The sequence below is a fragment of the Ammospiza nelsoni genome, chromosome 17 (assembly GCF_027579445.1).
Source record: "Ammospiza nelsoni isolate bAmmNel1 chromosome 17, bAmmNel1.pri, whole genome shotgun sequence".
NCBI lineage: Eukaryota > Metazoa > Chordata > Aves > Passeriformes > Passerellidae > Ammospiza > Ammospiza nelsoni.
The window spans coordinates 3,370,113-3,384,065 of NC_080649.1; the positions used below are offsets into that span (position 1 = coordinate 3,370,113).

Genomic DNA, 13,953 nt, shown 5'->3' on the forward strand with positions numbered 1-13,953 from the left:
TATAAATATAAATATAAATATATATATATAAATATAAACTTTTTAAAACTGTGAAAAAAATTATGAAATTATAAAAAACAAAAAAAGAAAAAAACCCACAACGGCAGAAATGAACACAGTCTGACGTTTAGAATATTATTTTTTATTTCCTGTTGGATTGTGATTGTAAATGATCTGGGAACAGGCACACCCCCCACGCTCAAAGTGTACTGTACTTCTAGAAGCAAATTGTGTGAGCATATTTTAAAGAGCGAGAGAGAGAGCGCGCGAGAGAGATTTTATGCTAATGTTAAATAGAAAGCACTTAAAACCCACTGCCTTCTATGGAACACAAGGATATTTCAGACAATCGAGAGGAAAGGAGAGCCAGGTTTTTGTCTTTTTGTTTTGTTTTGTTTATGTTTTGTTTAAAACAATTTTTTTGGCATTCTGTTTGTTGGAGAACTCCGTGTGATCTTTTTTCATAAAAAAAAAAAAAAATCTAATTGAAAAAAAGCAACCCAACGAAGCATCTTTCTTTGTCTCGCTTGTCCTGACCGCAGGGTTTTTCTCCCCTTGGTGGCAATGATGGCTTTTTGGCTCAGCCCCTGCCCTGGAGAAAGACACAACCCAGGTGCCTGGTGGCTTTTTTGGGGAGAACCCATCTGTGTGAGCTGGTGGCACCGATGGACAGGACTGGACACTGGAGTAGAGGTGTCTGCTGCACAGGGCCTGGAGGTCCTCCCCCTTCCACCGTGCCCAGGGCACCATGTGCTGAGGATGAAATGCTGGATTTGCTCTTTTTTGGTGTGAGCTGCACTTCATACAGGCAGGAGCTTGGCACAGCCAGACCCTCCCGTGCTGTGGGGGCAAGGTCGGGGCCAGGCCTGGCACTCATTGGCTCCTTGGGCTTGATTCCCTGGTTGGTGGCACCCGCCACTTGGCACAGCGAGGTGCAGCTGGTCCCAAAACATGGTGTTGGCGCCTTCTCTTGATGTTTTCTGCTCCTCTTGGCCTGTTCCCTCTCCTGTGTGCTGCCCACGGCAGTTTGCAGACTGGCAGGGGTTTGGTGTAACCCAGTGACGTGTTCCACCACCCCAGGTGACAAAGGGAGCCCTGAAGATTGAGACCAGCACCAGAGGCACCCCAAAACCCAAAAGGGCAGACAGCAGGTGCCACTCTGTGTGTGTTTGCCAGCCCAGCCCATCACCAGCACTCAAATGCCACCCACACACTTGTGTGTGGCACAGATAAGGACCAGCCATTGTTGCAAAGACACTTAATTATTTAATCAGCTTCACTTACATCCTGCGCAATAAATCTTGAAGCTCAGCAGTGGCCTGCAGGTGGCACTGGCAGTGCTGCAGCCTTGGGGCCCCCCTGTACCCCTTGCAATGGAGCAGATTCACAGTGTGGGGTGGGGGGAGGCAAGACCCTGCCTCTGTTGCAGTTAGGGGGGGTAAAACAAGACACAGTAAAAAAAAAAATCTTTTTTTCCCCATCCATATGATTCGCATATTTAGGGAGGGACTGTGATTTCAAGCCATTCCTGGTGAAAACCTGCAGCACCATCAATGGAAGTGGAGACCCACCTTCCCAGAGCCACAGGGGACTGAAGCAGTGCTTCCTTCCTCTCTTGTTCCTCTTCTTCCTCACCAGCCCTCCATTACCCTCCTCCCCAGTGCTGGTCCTGTTCCCTTTGGGATTTGGCAGTATTTTCTTCCTCCTGTCAATGGCTTGGCGCAAACAGCAGATTCCCAGCCTTCACTGGAGAGCTGCACGTTGCTGATGGGGAGACCCCCAAAAGCAACAAGAACTGTCCCCTGGGGTGGGAGGAATGTCACCCCAAGCAGTGGCCCTGCACAGTGCCTGGCTGGGCAGCACAGGCCGTTTGGGAATGCCACAGCCCTGTGCCAACGGGATACCAGTCCTTGTCCATGCAGGGGCGGCTTTCAGGCTCCAGGCTCCCTCCTTGAGGAGGGACGTGGGGCGCTGGGGACCATGGTGGGAAGCAGGTCCCACCCTGTCCCCATTGCCCCACCCCAGGGCTCAGTAGCCCAAGGTGAAGGAGCCATTGGAGGTTTCAGTGTAGAAACAGCTGCTGTGGGAGGTACTGGTGAGGCTGTAGGCAAAGTAGGCCACGGCCGAGCCCAGCGTCAGGCCCGTCATGTAGGACACGGTCATGGTGTTCCCTGTGGGAAGGGAAATGGGGTGTCAGGGTGCTCAGGCCACACCAGTGGGGTTCCCAGGAGGGCTCGGTCCTACCTGCCAGCTCCCGCTGCTCCGGGCTGACCTTGCCCGCCGCCAGGATCATGGGCACGCTGCCGAAGTAGCCGTTGGTGATGCCCATGAGGAGGGAGAAGATGCAGGGCCAGGCGGGGTGGCTGAAGGTGGGCTGCCCGTTGGGGTACACGCACATGATGAAGAGGGGGATGAAGACCACACGGAGGCAGGAGTAGACGAGGAGGTGGGTCCCTCTCCAGTCGTAGGGCAGGGCAGCCAGGATCTGCAGTGAGGGCAGAGATTCTGCTGGGGGGATGAGGAGGATGGGGAGGGCCCTGCTGTGCCCAAAGTGGGGTAACAGGGAGATGGGATGGTGGAAAGACCAACTGCTGTGGGAATCCAGCCTTGGCTGTGCTGGTGAGCACCAGCCTCACACTGGTTAGACCCCTGTGGGTGGAGATGACCCTTGGTGGAGTCAAATGGTTTAGGAAGAGAGCACCAAAGCAGGACAGACCCCCCCTGTGCTGGCTCTGGCCTCTCTCCTACCTTGCCAACGAAGTCAGAGAGGTTGAAGATGGCCATGATGAGGATGGGGAGCCATTCCCCCAGCGTGCAGTTGTGGATCTCCGACTCCAGCCCGGGAAAGAGGCACAGTGTGATGAAGTAGGTCATGGCAATGGAGAGCATGTAGGCCCAGATGAGGCGAGACACGACGTAGCGGTAGAGCAGCATGTCTGGCAGGGACAGGCAGCACAGCTCAGCCAAAACTGCAGCCCAGGCCCCTTGCAGAGCCTGAGAGCTTTGTCTGACCCACAGGGATGCCTTCCAAAAATGAGTTTGCCCCAAGGTTATGGGCACATCATTAGGAAAGGGATCATAGAATCACATATGGTTTGGGATGGAAGGGATTGTGAAAGACCATCCAACCCCCTGTCCAACCCCCTGCCATGGACAGGGACACCTTCCACTATCCCAGGTGGCTGCAAGCCCCATTCAACCTAACCTTGAACACTTTAAGTTGGACAGCTTCTCTGGGCAGCATGTGCCAAGGCCTCCCCACCCTCACAGGGAAGATCTAATCCTGTCCTCTTGTCAGTTTGAAACCATTTCCCTTTGTCCTTCTCTTCCATGCCCTTTTCAAACATCCCTCTGCAGCCTTGGGAATGATCCTCCCCATAACACTGGGTCACCAGTCATTTATTTATCCCACCCCACAGGCATGGCTTTCCCCCGAGCCCACCACCCACCTCTGAAGCTGGGCCAGCTCCTCTTGATCCTGGGCCGAGGCACATCGAAGCGCATGTAGGTGCCACTCCCAGCCAGCTCAGCTTCGGGGCCGGGGCTGCCCCGCGGGGAGCTCGGCTGCCCCTGCTCCCGGTTCTCCTGCATGAGGGAAGAGAGGGGACAGCAGTGCTGAGGTGCAGTGGCCAAGAACCCCGGGGGACAGCAGGGGAACCCGCGCTTGGCTTACAAATCTGACGTCCTCGGAGGTGACGTCGTGGTGGACGCGGTAGCCGGAGCTGGGCTCGCCGGCCCCGCGGCTCTCGGGGAGGCCCTGGCGGGAGCTGTCGGTGTAGTAACGCACGAAGCGCGTGCGCTTCACCAGCAGGTGCAGGATGAAGCACGTCAGCTCCATGCCGATGGAGATGAAGAAGAAGATGACGGTGTTCTCCTTCTCGTCCGACAGCAGCAGCTTGGTGAAGATGCGGCTGAGCGAGATGATGACCCCGGCGGTGCCTGGTGGTGTGGGGAGAGCTGTCAGTGCTGGGCCCCTCTGAATCCCAGCTCAGGGATCCTCATCATCCCTCACCATGTGGATGGGATGCTTCCACATATAGAGGAGTCACCAGCAGTGATTTTGGGGTGATAAATCTCGGCATCTTCACCCCCAGCCTGGCATGGCAGTGCAGGGACTTAAAAACCAGTAAACTCCCTGGTTTGTTGGGGTATCCCTGATCTCCCGGCTGTGCTGGGGACCCAGGTGTGGCTCACTGGGGCCCCAGGAGAAGGTGCAACACGCTCAGTGGCTGTGGGTACTTACTCTCTCCCGTCATCACTCCCTGCGTGTAGCGCTTGGGCAGCAGCCCCGTGTAGCCGTAGAAGCTGGATTGCTGCACTTCAGGAGAGAGGCACAGAGGGGAGAAGGAGGGATTATTGCTGCAGCCGAAACTGCGGAAAGGGGAAGAAACCCCAGAGGGAACCCATGAGCTGTGCCAGCTGGGAGCTGCTCCTTCCAGCAGCCTCCTTGCTCCAAAAGCAGGAGGGCCTTTATTCCCCTCCCTGGATGTTCCACTGTGTCTGTTCCCACCCAGAGTGGCCACCAGGTGTGGGGATTTGGCATGTCACCATGGTGGCCCAGATCAGTGGTGCTGGTGACCAATGTGCAGTTTAGTGCTGGTGCCCCTGGTCAGTCCCAAATGCCCGGACAGAGGTGGATGGGATGGGGCAGGGTGGATGGGATGGACCTGAGGGTTATGGGGAGCAGAGCAGGAGGTTGTCCCAGGAGATCACAGCTCAGGGATGGGGCTGTTTCCCTCCCCTACCTGCCATGTCCCAGCCCAGCTGCTGTGCCCCATACCTGTGCAGCCAAAGGCCACCACCCCGACTGCCACCAGGTTGATGGCGTAGGCTTGTCTGCGGCTGAACAGCTCCAGCCACACGTCGCAGATGCTGACGAAGAGCAGGGGCCCCAGGGCAAAGAGGTAGCCTGTGGGGGGCAGACAGAGGTGCTGGCAGGGGCACCGCACGGGGACAGCCCTGCCTGGGGGTGCAGGGACCCCACTCACCCACGGAGATCCGGGTGTGCAGGCTCAGCAGCTCCACCAGCGCGTTGTTGAGGATGACAGCCACCAAGGCCACCAGGATGTAGGTGAGGCTCATGTCAAAGACAATGGAGGTCCCTGGAGAGAGGCAGGTGGTGGGGGGACAGGAGTTCAGCTCCCTTGGAAGTGGGATTGAGCTCTCTCCAGGTTTGGGGTGTCAGGGATGTGCTGGAGCTGCTCCAGACCTACCTGGGTATTTGTGGTGCAGGTAATCCACATCAGTGATAAAGCTGTTGTAGGGCAGGAGAAATCCCACCCCAGCCAGCAGCATGGCAAAATAAATCCCATGGTATCGATCCTGGGGCTCAGGCTCCTCAGAAACTGCCCCAGAAGAGGAAAGAAAGAGAAAAAGACGTGACAGCGGCACTGCTGCACCCTGGGACCCACATGAGACCTCAGCCTTGAGGCAATGAAACAGCTCAGCTCCCTGTAGATGCACAAATAAACAGCCCCAGCTCTGAGAAGTTCCTTCTCTAAATAAAGACATTTCAGTGGAGACCCAGGAGTCGGGAAAACATCTGGGCTTTGGGCGTCTGGTGAGTTTTAATTGCAGCTAAACAAGCTGAGAGTCTGGCAGTGCAGGTGACAGTGCAAGTCAAGGTGCAGGAAGGGTCAGAGGTGGCTGTGGAGGTGGACAGGGCTGCCCCAGGATGTGGAGCAGGGCTGGGATGAATCCCAGGGGTTTCATGGCACCAATCCTCAACTCCTTACCAGCCTGCAGAGCCCACTGCCATGGGATGTGCTGGCGGCTCACACGGGTACAAAAAGGGATGAAAAAGGGCAGTGGGCAATATTGTGGCATTTCAGGCTGTTTGTGTCTACTAAACCCATCCCAGGAAGCTCCTAAGGGGGTGGGAACCCAGCAGGGACCCTGGTTTGGGCCGTGCCTGCCTCACCTGGCTCCATGAAGGTGAGCACACCCTTGGCCTGGCTGCCCCGCTGCAGCTCGTCCTCCTCCAGCTGGTAGCTGTCGAAGCTGAAGCTCATCACCACGTTCCCCTCGGGTGTCACTGCTGGGCTCAGCTCCTTGAAGCGCTCAGCACCCACCGAGCCCATCCTGGCCACCTGAGAGGAGGGACAGCAGTGACAGGGACACCTCTGGGGTGCACAGATCCCCCCGGGTGGTGCCAGGGGTCCGCAAGGGACAATGACACGTGGGTGGCCCTGAGCCTTCTCCACCTTGCAGTTCTGATGGGTTTTTCCACCTGGAAAGAAGATTCCCCCCAGGCAAATGGGATCACCAATGTTCTGAGCAGAAGTTTGGCTTTGGGGCGGTGAGCAGTGCTCGTGGGGAACCCACACGAGTTTTATTGGAATGTGATCCCAAGTTTGGCTCTGGGGTGGTGAGCAGTGCTCGTGAGGGACCCACAGGATCCACCCCCGAGGCACAGCCTGGCTCAGCACCTCCCTGGGATGCTCCCAAAGACAAATGCCGCTGTGATTTCCAAAAGCAATCAGGGAAATTAATGGATAGAATCCACTCAATGGCTGCAGGGAAAGTCCTGGCTGTCTCAGGAAGCCCTGGCTCCCTGCGGGCAGCACTTTTGCTCTGCTTTTTGCCCTTTTCAGCATCTCTGGTGCCTGGGGCTGGGGCAGAGCTGCCAGCCCGGGCAGACACACTCCTGCAGCTTTCAGAGAGGGGACGGGATTTGACTCTGCTTTTTCAGATCTGCTTCTCTGGGGGAATCAGAGCCAGCACGGACCTGCCAGAGAGACCCCAGCATCACACCAAATGCATCCCAAAATGAGCTCTCCAAATATCCACCATCCTCCAGTGACCCCACCAGAGCCATCCAAACCAGGGTTCATCCCTGTGGTTCAACCCCAGGGGGCTGCTCTGAATTCCTTGCCTGTCCCCAGCCCACCTCCTGCACATCTCCCTGGCATCCAGGGGTGGTGGTGATGGTGAAAAATCTCCTCCAAGGCAGCAGGTTGAGTCAGGCAAGGCAGGAAAAATCAATGGCAGTAATTTCTGTGGTCTCCCTGCCAGACATGGCGTTTGCAGGAGCAGAGAGGTTTTCCAGCTGCCAGCATTTGCTGGATGCTGGAGGGCCCTGAGGAGGGACAAACGTGGTGCCCACAGACCCTGGGAGTGGGTTCCGGGAGCCTAAAATGCTTCTCTCGTGCAGGGATGGGTGCACAGGGCAGCACTGCCCTGGCTCTGGGGCTGTGCTGAGAGCACAGCAATGCTGGGATGGGGTCCCCCTCTGTCCCCATGCTGGGGTTACCCCAACACCCCCATCCCATAGCAGGGCACCCCAGCAGGGCACCCCAGCAGGGCACGATGTCCTGGGGCACCGCTCCACCCAGGGGAGCCGCCCGTGATCCCCTTCACCCGCACCTCCTGTGCCAGCTGCCCCCCAGGCAATAAAACCCAGCGGGAAGCATCTCCCGGGATGCCGGAGAGCCTGTTGCCGGCTTTTTCCATAGCAGGAATCCCAGCTGGAGAACAAACCAGCTGGAAAAGCCTCGTAGGTACTGCGTGTGGCCCAAACTTGGCGGGGCCGGGAGGGGTGCGGGGTGCGGGATGAAGGATGCAGGGTGCGGGGTGCGGGATGAGGGATGAGCGATGCGGGATGAGCGATGCGGGGTGCGGGATGCGCTGCGCGGCCGCGGCGCTGGACCGGCCTCCGGCGCTCCCCGCCTCGCTCCCCCGAGCATCCCTGCGCTGCCGTAAATTGGGTTTTCTCCTCCCGCTGGATTTACATCCGTCTGCCCCCACGGATTCACACCGTGCCGCCCCTGTGGCCCCAGCGCGGCGGTGGCAGCGTTTCCCCATGGCGGGCAGGGCTGGGGGGGTCTCACCCGAGAGGAGCCCTTGCCCCGCTGCCCCCCGGCTCTGCCTGGCCCCCGGGCACCGCAGCCCTCCTGCCAGGGCACAAAGGCGCTTTTTGGGTCCCCCGACATCTTGCCAGCGGCGAAGTTGCCACAAACGGAGGGAATTCAGTAACCCGCGTCCCTGTCTGAAGGAGAAGCTGCCGGCCGCGCCCGGGGGATGCTCGGGGGAGCCGGGAGGATGCTCGGCGGGGCCAGGGCTCGGAGCGGCGCCTTCCCCTCCTTTCCCCCGCTCCCCGGCGGTCCCGGCCGAGCACAACAGGTCCGTTCTTACCTCTCCGCGTCCGCCGCGGCGGCTCTGCGGCACCGGCGCTGCCCGCCCCGCTCAGCCCCGGCGGCCGCCGGGCCCCGGCCCCGCCATCGCGGAGCCTCCGCCGGGAGGGGGCCGGCACCGAGCGCGGCGGCGGCGGCGGAGCGGGGGCGGCCCCGGCCCGGCCCTGCCTCCCCCGGCCCGGCCCGGCCTCCCGCCCGCCCCCCGCTCCTCCCCCGAGCCCCCGGAGAGGCTTTCCCGGTGCGCGCTCGCATCCCTGTCCGTAGGCACCGCCCGTAGGTACCGGCTGCAGGTACCGGCTATGGGTACCGGCTAGAGGCGCCTTGGAGGGATCTCGGAGGGCCGGAGCTAATTGCCAAGAGAGATTAATTACGGAGAAAGCCCCGGTAATTTAGTTCAGGGCATGAGGTTTTCAGCCAGAGGGTCATTCGTGCCCTGTGAAGGGTTTTGTCTAAGAGGGGATGATGGAATCAGGATGGATGGGTGGACAAACGGCAGGATGGATGGATGGATGGATGGATGGATGGATGGATGGATGGATGGATGGATGGATGGATGGATGGATGGAAGCAAGCTCTGGTTAACAGAACACAGCAATCCCTCAGATTTTTGAGGAAACAGCCAAGAGTGTCTCTGCTCACTTCCAAAACCAGGGAGTGGAAGCAGAGGAGGAAGGGAGTCAGCAACATGGGGCAGTGTGGATATCCATCAAAGGGAGAAAACCCAGGGTGGGTGACCCAGGCAGGGACATCATGGGTGTCCCCAGCCCAGGCTGCAGGCTCTATCCGTCCCTGCTCCATCACGGGGATCTGGTGCTTTTCCCCAGGAGCAGCAAGGCACACAGTGGGGGCTCAGCAGGTGCCCCCTCCCAGCGAGACGGTGAGAGCCCTGCGGGACCATCCCTGGGCTCTGCCCCCGAGTGTGAGAGGATGGAGGCAAGGAGAGGAGGAACCATCCCTGCTCCAGGCCTGGCCGTGAATGACAATCTCCTCGCAGTCAATAAACGCTGCTGCGCTGTGTAAATCAGCGAGCGGGGCCGGGGATGCGCTGCTGCTGCTGCGGCCGCCGGAGGAAATGAGAGACACAGCCGCCTGCACCACCTCCTGCTGCCGGGAGCGGGCTGGGGAAAGGGGCTCCTGCAAACCCAGCACAGGCAAGAAAACAGGCCAGGTGGAAATTTCCATCTTTTCTCCCTGACTGAAATAGCCGGAGTTTGGCTCCAAGTGCACCTGACTGCTGTGCCAAGCACGGCCTGGAGCTGGGGCTCAGCCTTCCTTGCTCCCCTCTGAGCTGAGCACCTGCACAGCCAGGCCCTCTGGTGCAAACGGGGATTTTTTGGGGCTCTTTGGCACATTTGTTCAGCTCTAATTTCATAGAGTCACCATAAAATCCCAAAGCACCTCACTCCCCTTGGGGTACATCCCCTTGCTCTACACCAGACTCCATCACCCTGTTCAGGGAACCTTAGAAATGTAAAACCCCACTGTGGGGTGAGTGAGGTGGGGTTCCCTGGCCGTGTGTGCTGCTGGTTGGCACCCAGACAGGGAGAGTGCTCCAGAAAAGAGCAGAATGAGCTGCAGCATATGGGCACCCGCCTCTCGCAGCGCTCGCCAGGCAGCATTACTCACCACAGGGATTTCCCCTGGAGCTGCTTCTCCCCATTCCAAAGGCCCAGGAACAGAAGCAGGGATGGTCCTTTAGAGGTGACCAAGCTGAGAGGGGCACCTCAGCTCCCAAGAGGATGTGGTGTTCTCCAAGCCTGGGGAGATGCCGCAACCAAACACCTGCTGGCAAAAATCAAGTTTTAGCCTCCTCTCTAAAACCACACAATGAAGAGATCCCCATTTCAGGGGACAAGGGGGTTCCCTTCCAGCTGCTCCTGCTGTAGGTGTGACAGAGCCATGCTGGGATATCCAAGGAAACTGCTACAGCTTGGAGTTCTACAGTGAACACAGGGAGATGAATCCACCAGGGTGAATTTCTCTGGGTGCTTTCCCTCTGCTTTCCCCACTCCCAAGGGCAGTGTTAGACACAAACAACACTGTCCTCCCTCCCAAAACGCCCAAGGTGCCCCTGAGCATGGGCAGGCTGAGCTGCCTCTGCCTGGCAAGGGTATGAGGGTCCCATGGGCTGCGCTCTCCTGGAGCTTTGCTGGGCTCTTCAATTTTTTAAGCTGGCCCTGAATTATTCAGCTCCCACATCGTTGGCTCAAGGTTGGCGAGCTCAGATGCTCCTTGGGTTTCTGCTTGACCCACTTTAACAGCCAGGAAAACCAGCCAGGCATGGTGGTCCCTGTGGCATGAGGGGCATCCCTTACACACAGCCCCAGCCTTGAGTCTTTCCCCCACATCCAACATCCTCCTCCTTCACCCCCACTGCAGATTTTTAGAGGTATTTTTCCCTTCTCCTGCCTCTCCCTGCTGTCCCATGGCTCCCTGCACCAGTGGGTGCATCCCAGCAGTGTTTGCAGAATTACAAGGAGGGATTTGCTCGGCTCCATGAACCAGCCAACACCCTGTGGCCACATCTCTCCTTGCTATGCAGCGCCTCACCTCACTCCCCAGGAGCCTGGATGAGCATTCACTAATCCTGCCGGCAGAATAAGAAGCTGCTGATTCATTTGGCTCCGAGATGCTGGATTAGGACCATCTCCAGAAATGTCCTGTATTGTTGTTTTTCTCCTTGCCCTTCCAGCCGAGTCAGGTTTTATTAATCACTGCTGTTGCAGAGGGGAGAGGAAGGAGAGACCTTTCAGTTGTCGGCACACCAAAAGCCTCAAGCCAAGGTTTTAAACTCTTGGGGACCATGGGAATGGGCTGTCCCTACTGTCCCCATCCCTGTGGGCACAGCCATGAGCCAGAAGCTCCCTAACCAAGCCGTGCTCACCCTGCCAGGCTGCCCTGGTTATTCTGTGCCCTGTGGGTGTCCCCTCTGCACCACCTGGGGTGGGTGACACTGAGAGGAGGCAGGAAAATAAATTAAACATCTGCACCCCCCTTTCCCACCCCCAGAGCTCCCAGGAGTGCTGCAAATCCATCTTTTCCACTTCAGGGGAAGGAGAGGCTGCTCTCAAGGCTGCAATCCCCTCTTGGAAAAGCTCCTTTAACAGCCTTGCATCCTTTGCCTCCTTCCCTGGGTCTGCTCCCAGCGCGGCCGAGCGTGTCGTGCCAGCCCAGGAGCATCCTCGGCAGAGCAGCTTTGCACCGAGACGCCGGGGATTAATCAGGGATGTTGCCTCTTGGCCAGAGTCACACTCAGGGGATTACTGGGGCCTGCAAGGAGCAGGGAGTAGCCAGGGAATTTGTTCAATGCAAGTGGAGGGGTTTGTCACAATCCGATTGCAGGCGAACAGAAATCCCCAGCGCTGGCAGGGGCTCAGCGCTGGAGGCTGTGGGGATTAACTGGTTTTTCCCCGAGCTTTGCAGCGAGGCTGGGGTGGGAGGAGATGCTCTAAGCCCAAAGCTCTGGGTTTAAAACCTCCAGGGAGATGCACGGGCTGAACTGAGCATCAGCTTTGGGGCACCCAAGACTTGTCCCAAGGCCAAGAACCAAATTCTTTCACGTGGATGCCCCAATTCTCCTGCAAGGCATTACTCTGCATCCCTCCTACCCTCAAACGAGCCTGGGAGAGCTGGAGAAACCCTGGGAGCATACCCATGGCCTTTGCACTCCCCTCGCTCCTCTTTGTTGGAACAGATTTGCATCCATCACTAATTAATCCAAGATGAGCTCCTAATTCAGCTCCTTGATTGCAACTTTGCATAATTGCTGCACGCACAGGCAGAGTGGCAGGACGGGATAAAAAAGGAGACAATCAGTGGTGGGTGTGGAGGAAACAACGCAGGGAAGGGCCGGTCCAGCCCCCTCCCACTCACCGGGCTGTTTACAGACACAGGCTGAGAGAGATTTTTCTCTGGAAGGAGAAAATGGTGATAGTTACCCTTGGAGGGAGTGTTTTCCCTGTGCTGTGTTCTCTAAGGCCTTCACCAGCAGCCACAAAACACTCAGGCAGTGGGAAAACCAGGAATTCCAGGCCAACCCTTTTTGCTATTCCTTTCATTGCCTGCTCTCCTCCCCAAGCTCACCTTTGCCCAGGTGTCAGAGTGAACACTCCACCAAGGTGAGCAGGCAAACAAACACATCCCCTGAGCCTCCAGTACCCAGGTACATCACACCTGTGTCTGTAAGGGCTCTTTAATCCCCCAAAACAAACCCCAGGGACTGCCTCAAGGCAAGCAAACCCACAGCACATGAGGGTGACATGACCCCAGCCCCAGGTGGCACAAAAAGTGGGCAAACCCCTGTTATTCCTGCCAGTGATGCCCAAGCCATTCCCAGCAGGCACCCTGAGCATCCTCTGCCGCACAGGCCGGACTGTGTGTGCACAAACCAACATTGACTCCAGCTCAGGGGTTATTTTCCCTCCTTCCTCTTCCTCCTCTGCTCACATCCCACCCACATCCATCCCCCCCTGGCAGCAAACACCTCCACACAGCCCCAGATGTGAGCGACAGGGCGGCAAACAGCGGCGGGCAGGTCAGCGCGGCGCTCCCCATTCACCCTGCAGAAGAAAAGCGACTTTCAGCTCAGACTTTGCTCTGCAAAAATGCAGCTCCCAGAGCAGAGGCCCCACGGTGGGGGCTGGAAAGGGGGTTTGGGCAGCCAGGCTGGCCCCACCACCCCTCTTAATCAGCCGGGGCATGCATGAAGCCCTAATGCTGCCGCCAAGATTTGGGCACTATTGACACACACGGAGCATTAAACGCCTTACGGGGGATTTGCATAAGCTCGGGGAGGGAGGAAGAGCTCGGAGAAAAGTGTCGACAATGGGAAAGTAAATGCATTAAAGTGCTTAGGGGGAAAAAAAAAATCTGATAAAGGAATAAACCAGTTAAGGGAATATATTACTCATAGCCCCGTTATTCAAATCCTGCCTTATAGGAAATCCTCTTAAAGCGATCACCTGATTGTGTGTTAAACTCCTAATTGAATAATAAAAGAATTATGTATTTCTTCCATAAAGGCACAGAGATGGGAGCCCACGAGGATGCTCGGTGGCAGAGGAGAGGAGGGGAGAGGGGCCTTGGGGCAGCAGCAGCATCCAGGAGAGGTGGGAATGGGGAGGGATGGAGAGGGGAAGGTTGCAGGGCTGAGTGCCTGGGGGTGGTGGAGAGCTTTGCTGGGATGGCTTTAGGAATGGTGGTGCCTAAGGGAGAAAGACTTGATTGAAACACAGGGAAATGGAAATCCAGGAAAATTGAAATCCAGGGTTCCCCAGCCCCATTGGTGCAAGGGCTGAGAGGAGACACCAAACAGGGCCCCTGCCCTGGAGCTGCTGGAGCCCCCCAGACTCAGGCAAAGGGAATTTTGGGGGGCTGCAGCAGCTCTGGAGCTGCTGAGGAGCAGAGGGAGGACCACGGGCATCTCCAGATGCTGCAGGAGAGGCTCAGCCCCTGCTGGCCCTCCTTTCCCAGCCAGGACCGAGGGCGATGCCTGCACGGCCTCTCCTGATGCTGCTGCTGCCCTTCCCCCAGCTCCCTGCTATAAATAAGATGCACAAAAAGGAGAGGAAAAAAAAAAAAAAAAAAGAAAATAAGAAAAGAGCACATCACCTGGCACTCAGGAGGTGAGGGAGAACAGCAGGATTGACATGCACCAAACCCTCAGACTGTGCAAGGAGGGTGGGGGTGGAAAGGGGGGGAGAAACAAAAGAGCTAAAAATAGCCCAGGGAGCTGCTTTCTTCCCGGAGATCATTTTTTTCCCCAACCCAGCTGTTTCATTTAATAAACAGGATTATTTATTTATTTCTCCTTCTCCTTACT

At 57.4% G+C, this 13,953-nt stretch overlaps 1 protein-coding gene across 2 annotated transcripts; it reads right to left on the reverse strand.

The window, feature by feature from the left end:
* Window positions 1-493: 493 nt before the first annotated feature.
* Window positions 494-10,824, reverse strand: SLC29A4 (solute carrier family 29 member 4). 2 transcript variants are annotated; one of them, XM_059484458.1, is made up of 12 exons: window positions 10,683-10,824; window positions 9,759-9,914; window positions 5,921-6,089; window positions 5,214-5,345; window positions 4,989-5,102; window positions 4,781-4,909; window positions 4,244-4,318; window positions 3,674-3,939; window positions 3,450-3,585; window positions 2,749-2,936; window positions 2,245-2,485; window positions 494-2,171 (listed from the first exon to the last, which is right to left on the reverse strand). In XM_059484458.1, exons 3-12 carry the CDS (start codon window positions 6,078-6,080, stop codon window positions 2,029-2,031), a joined length of 1,584 nt encoding a protein of 527 aa, XP_059340441.1. In that variant the 5' UTR covers window positions 6,081-6,089; window positions 9,759-9,914; window positions 10,683-10,824; the 3' UTR covers window positions 494-2,028. The 2 variants fall into 2 exon arrangements, with proteins under 2 accessions (XP_059340441.1, XP_059340440.1); XM_059484457.1 differs by lacking the exons at window positions 9,759-9,914; window positions 10,683-10,824 and adding an exon at window positions 8,134-8,234 and having other exon boundaries at window positions 494-2,485.
* Window positions 10,825-13,953: the final 3,129 nt, after the last annotated feature.

Excerpts from the sequence above, each read along its gene's own strand:
- SLC29A4 (XM_059484457.1), bottom strand. The coding sequence starts at position 6,080 with ATGGGCTCGGTGGGTGCTGAGCGCTTCAAGGAGCTGAGCCCAGCAGTG. Across the intron at positions 3,940-4,243 it reads GGGAGTGATGACGGGAGAGA|GCACCGCCGGGGTCATCATC; the intron begins GTAAGTACCCAC and ends CCACACCACCAG. Across the intron at positions 3,586-3,673 it reads CCTCCGAGGACGTCAGATTT|GAGAACCGGGAGCAGGGGCA; the intron begins GTAAGCCAAGCG and ends TCCCTCATGCAG.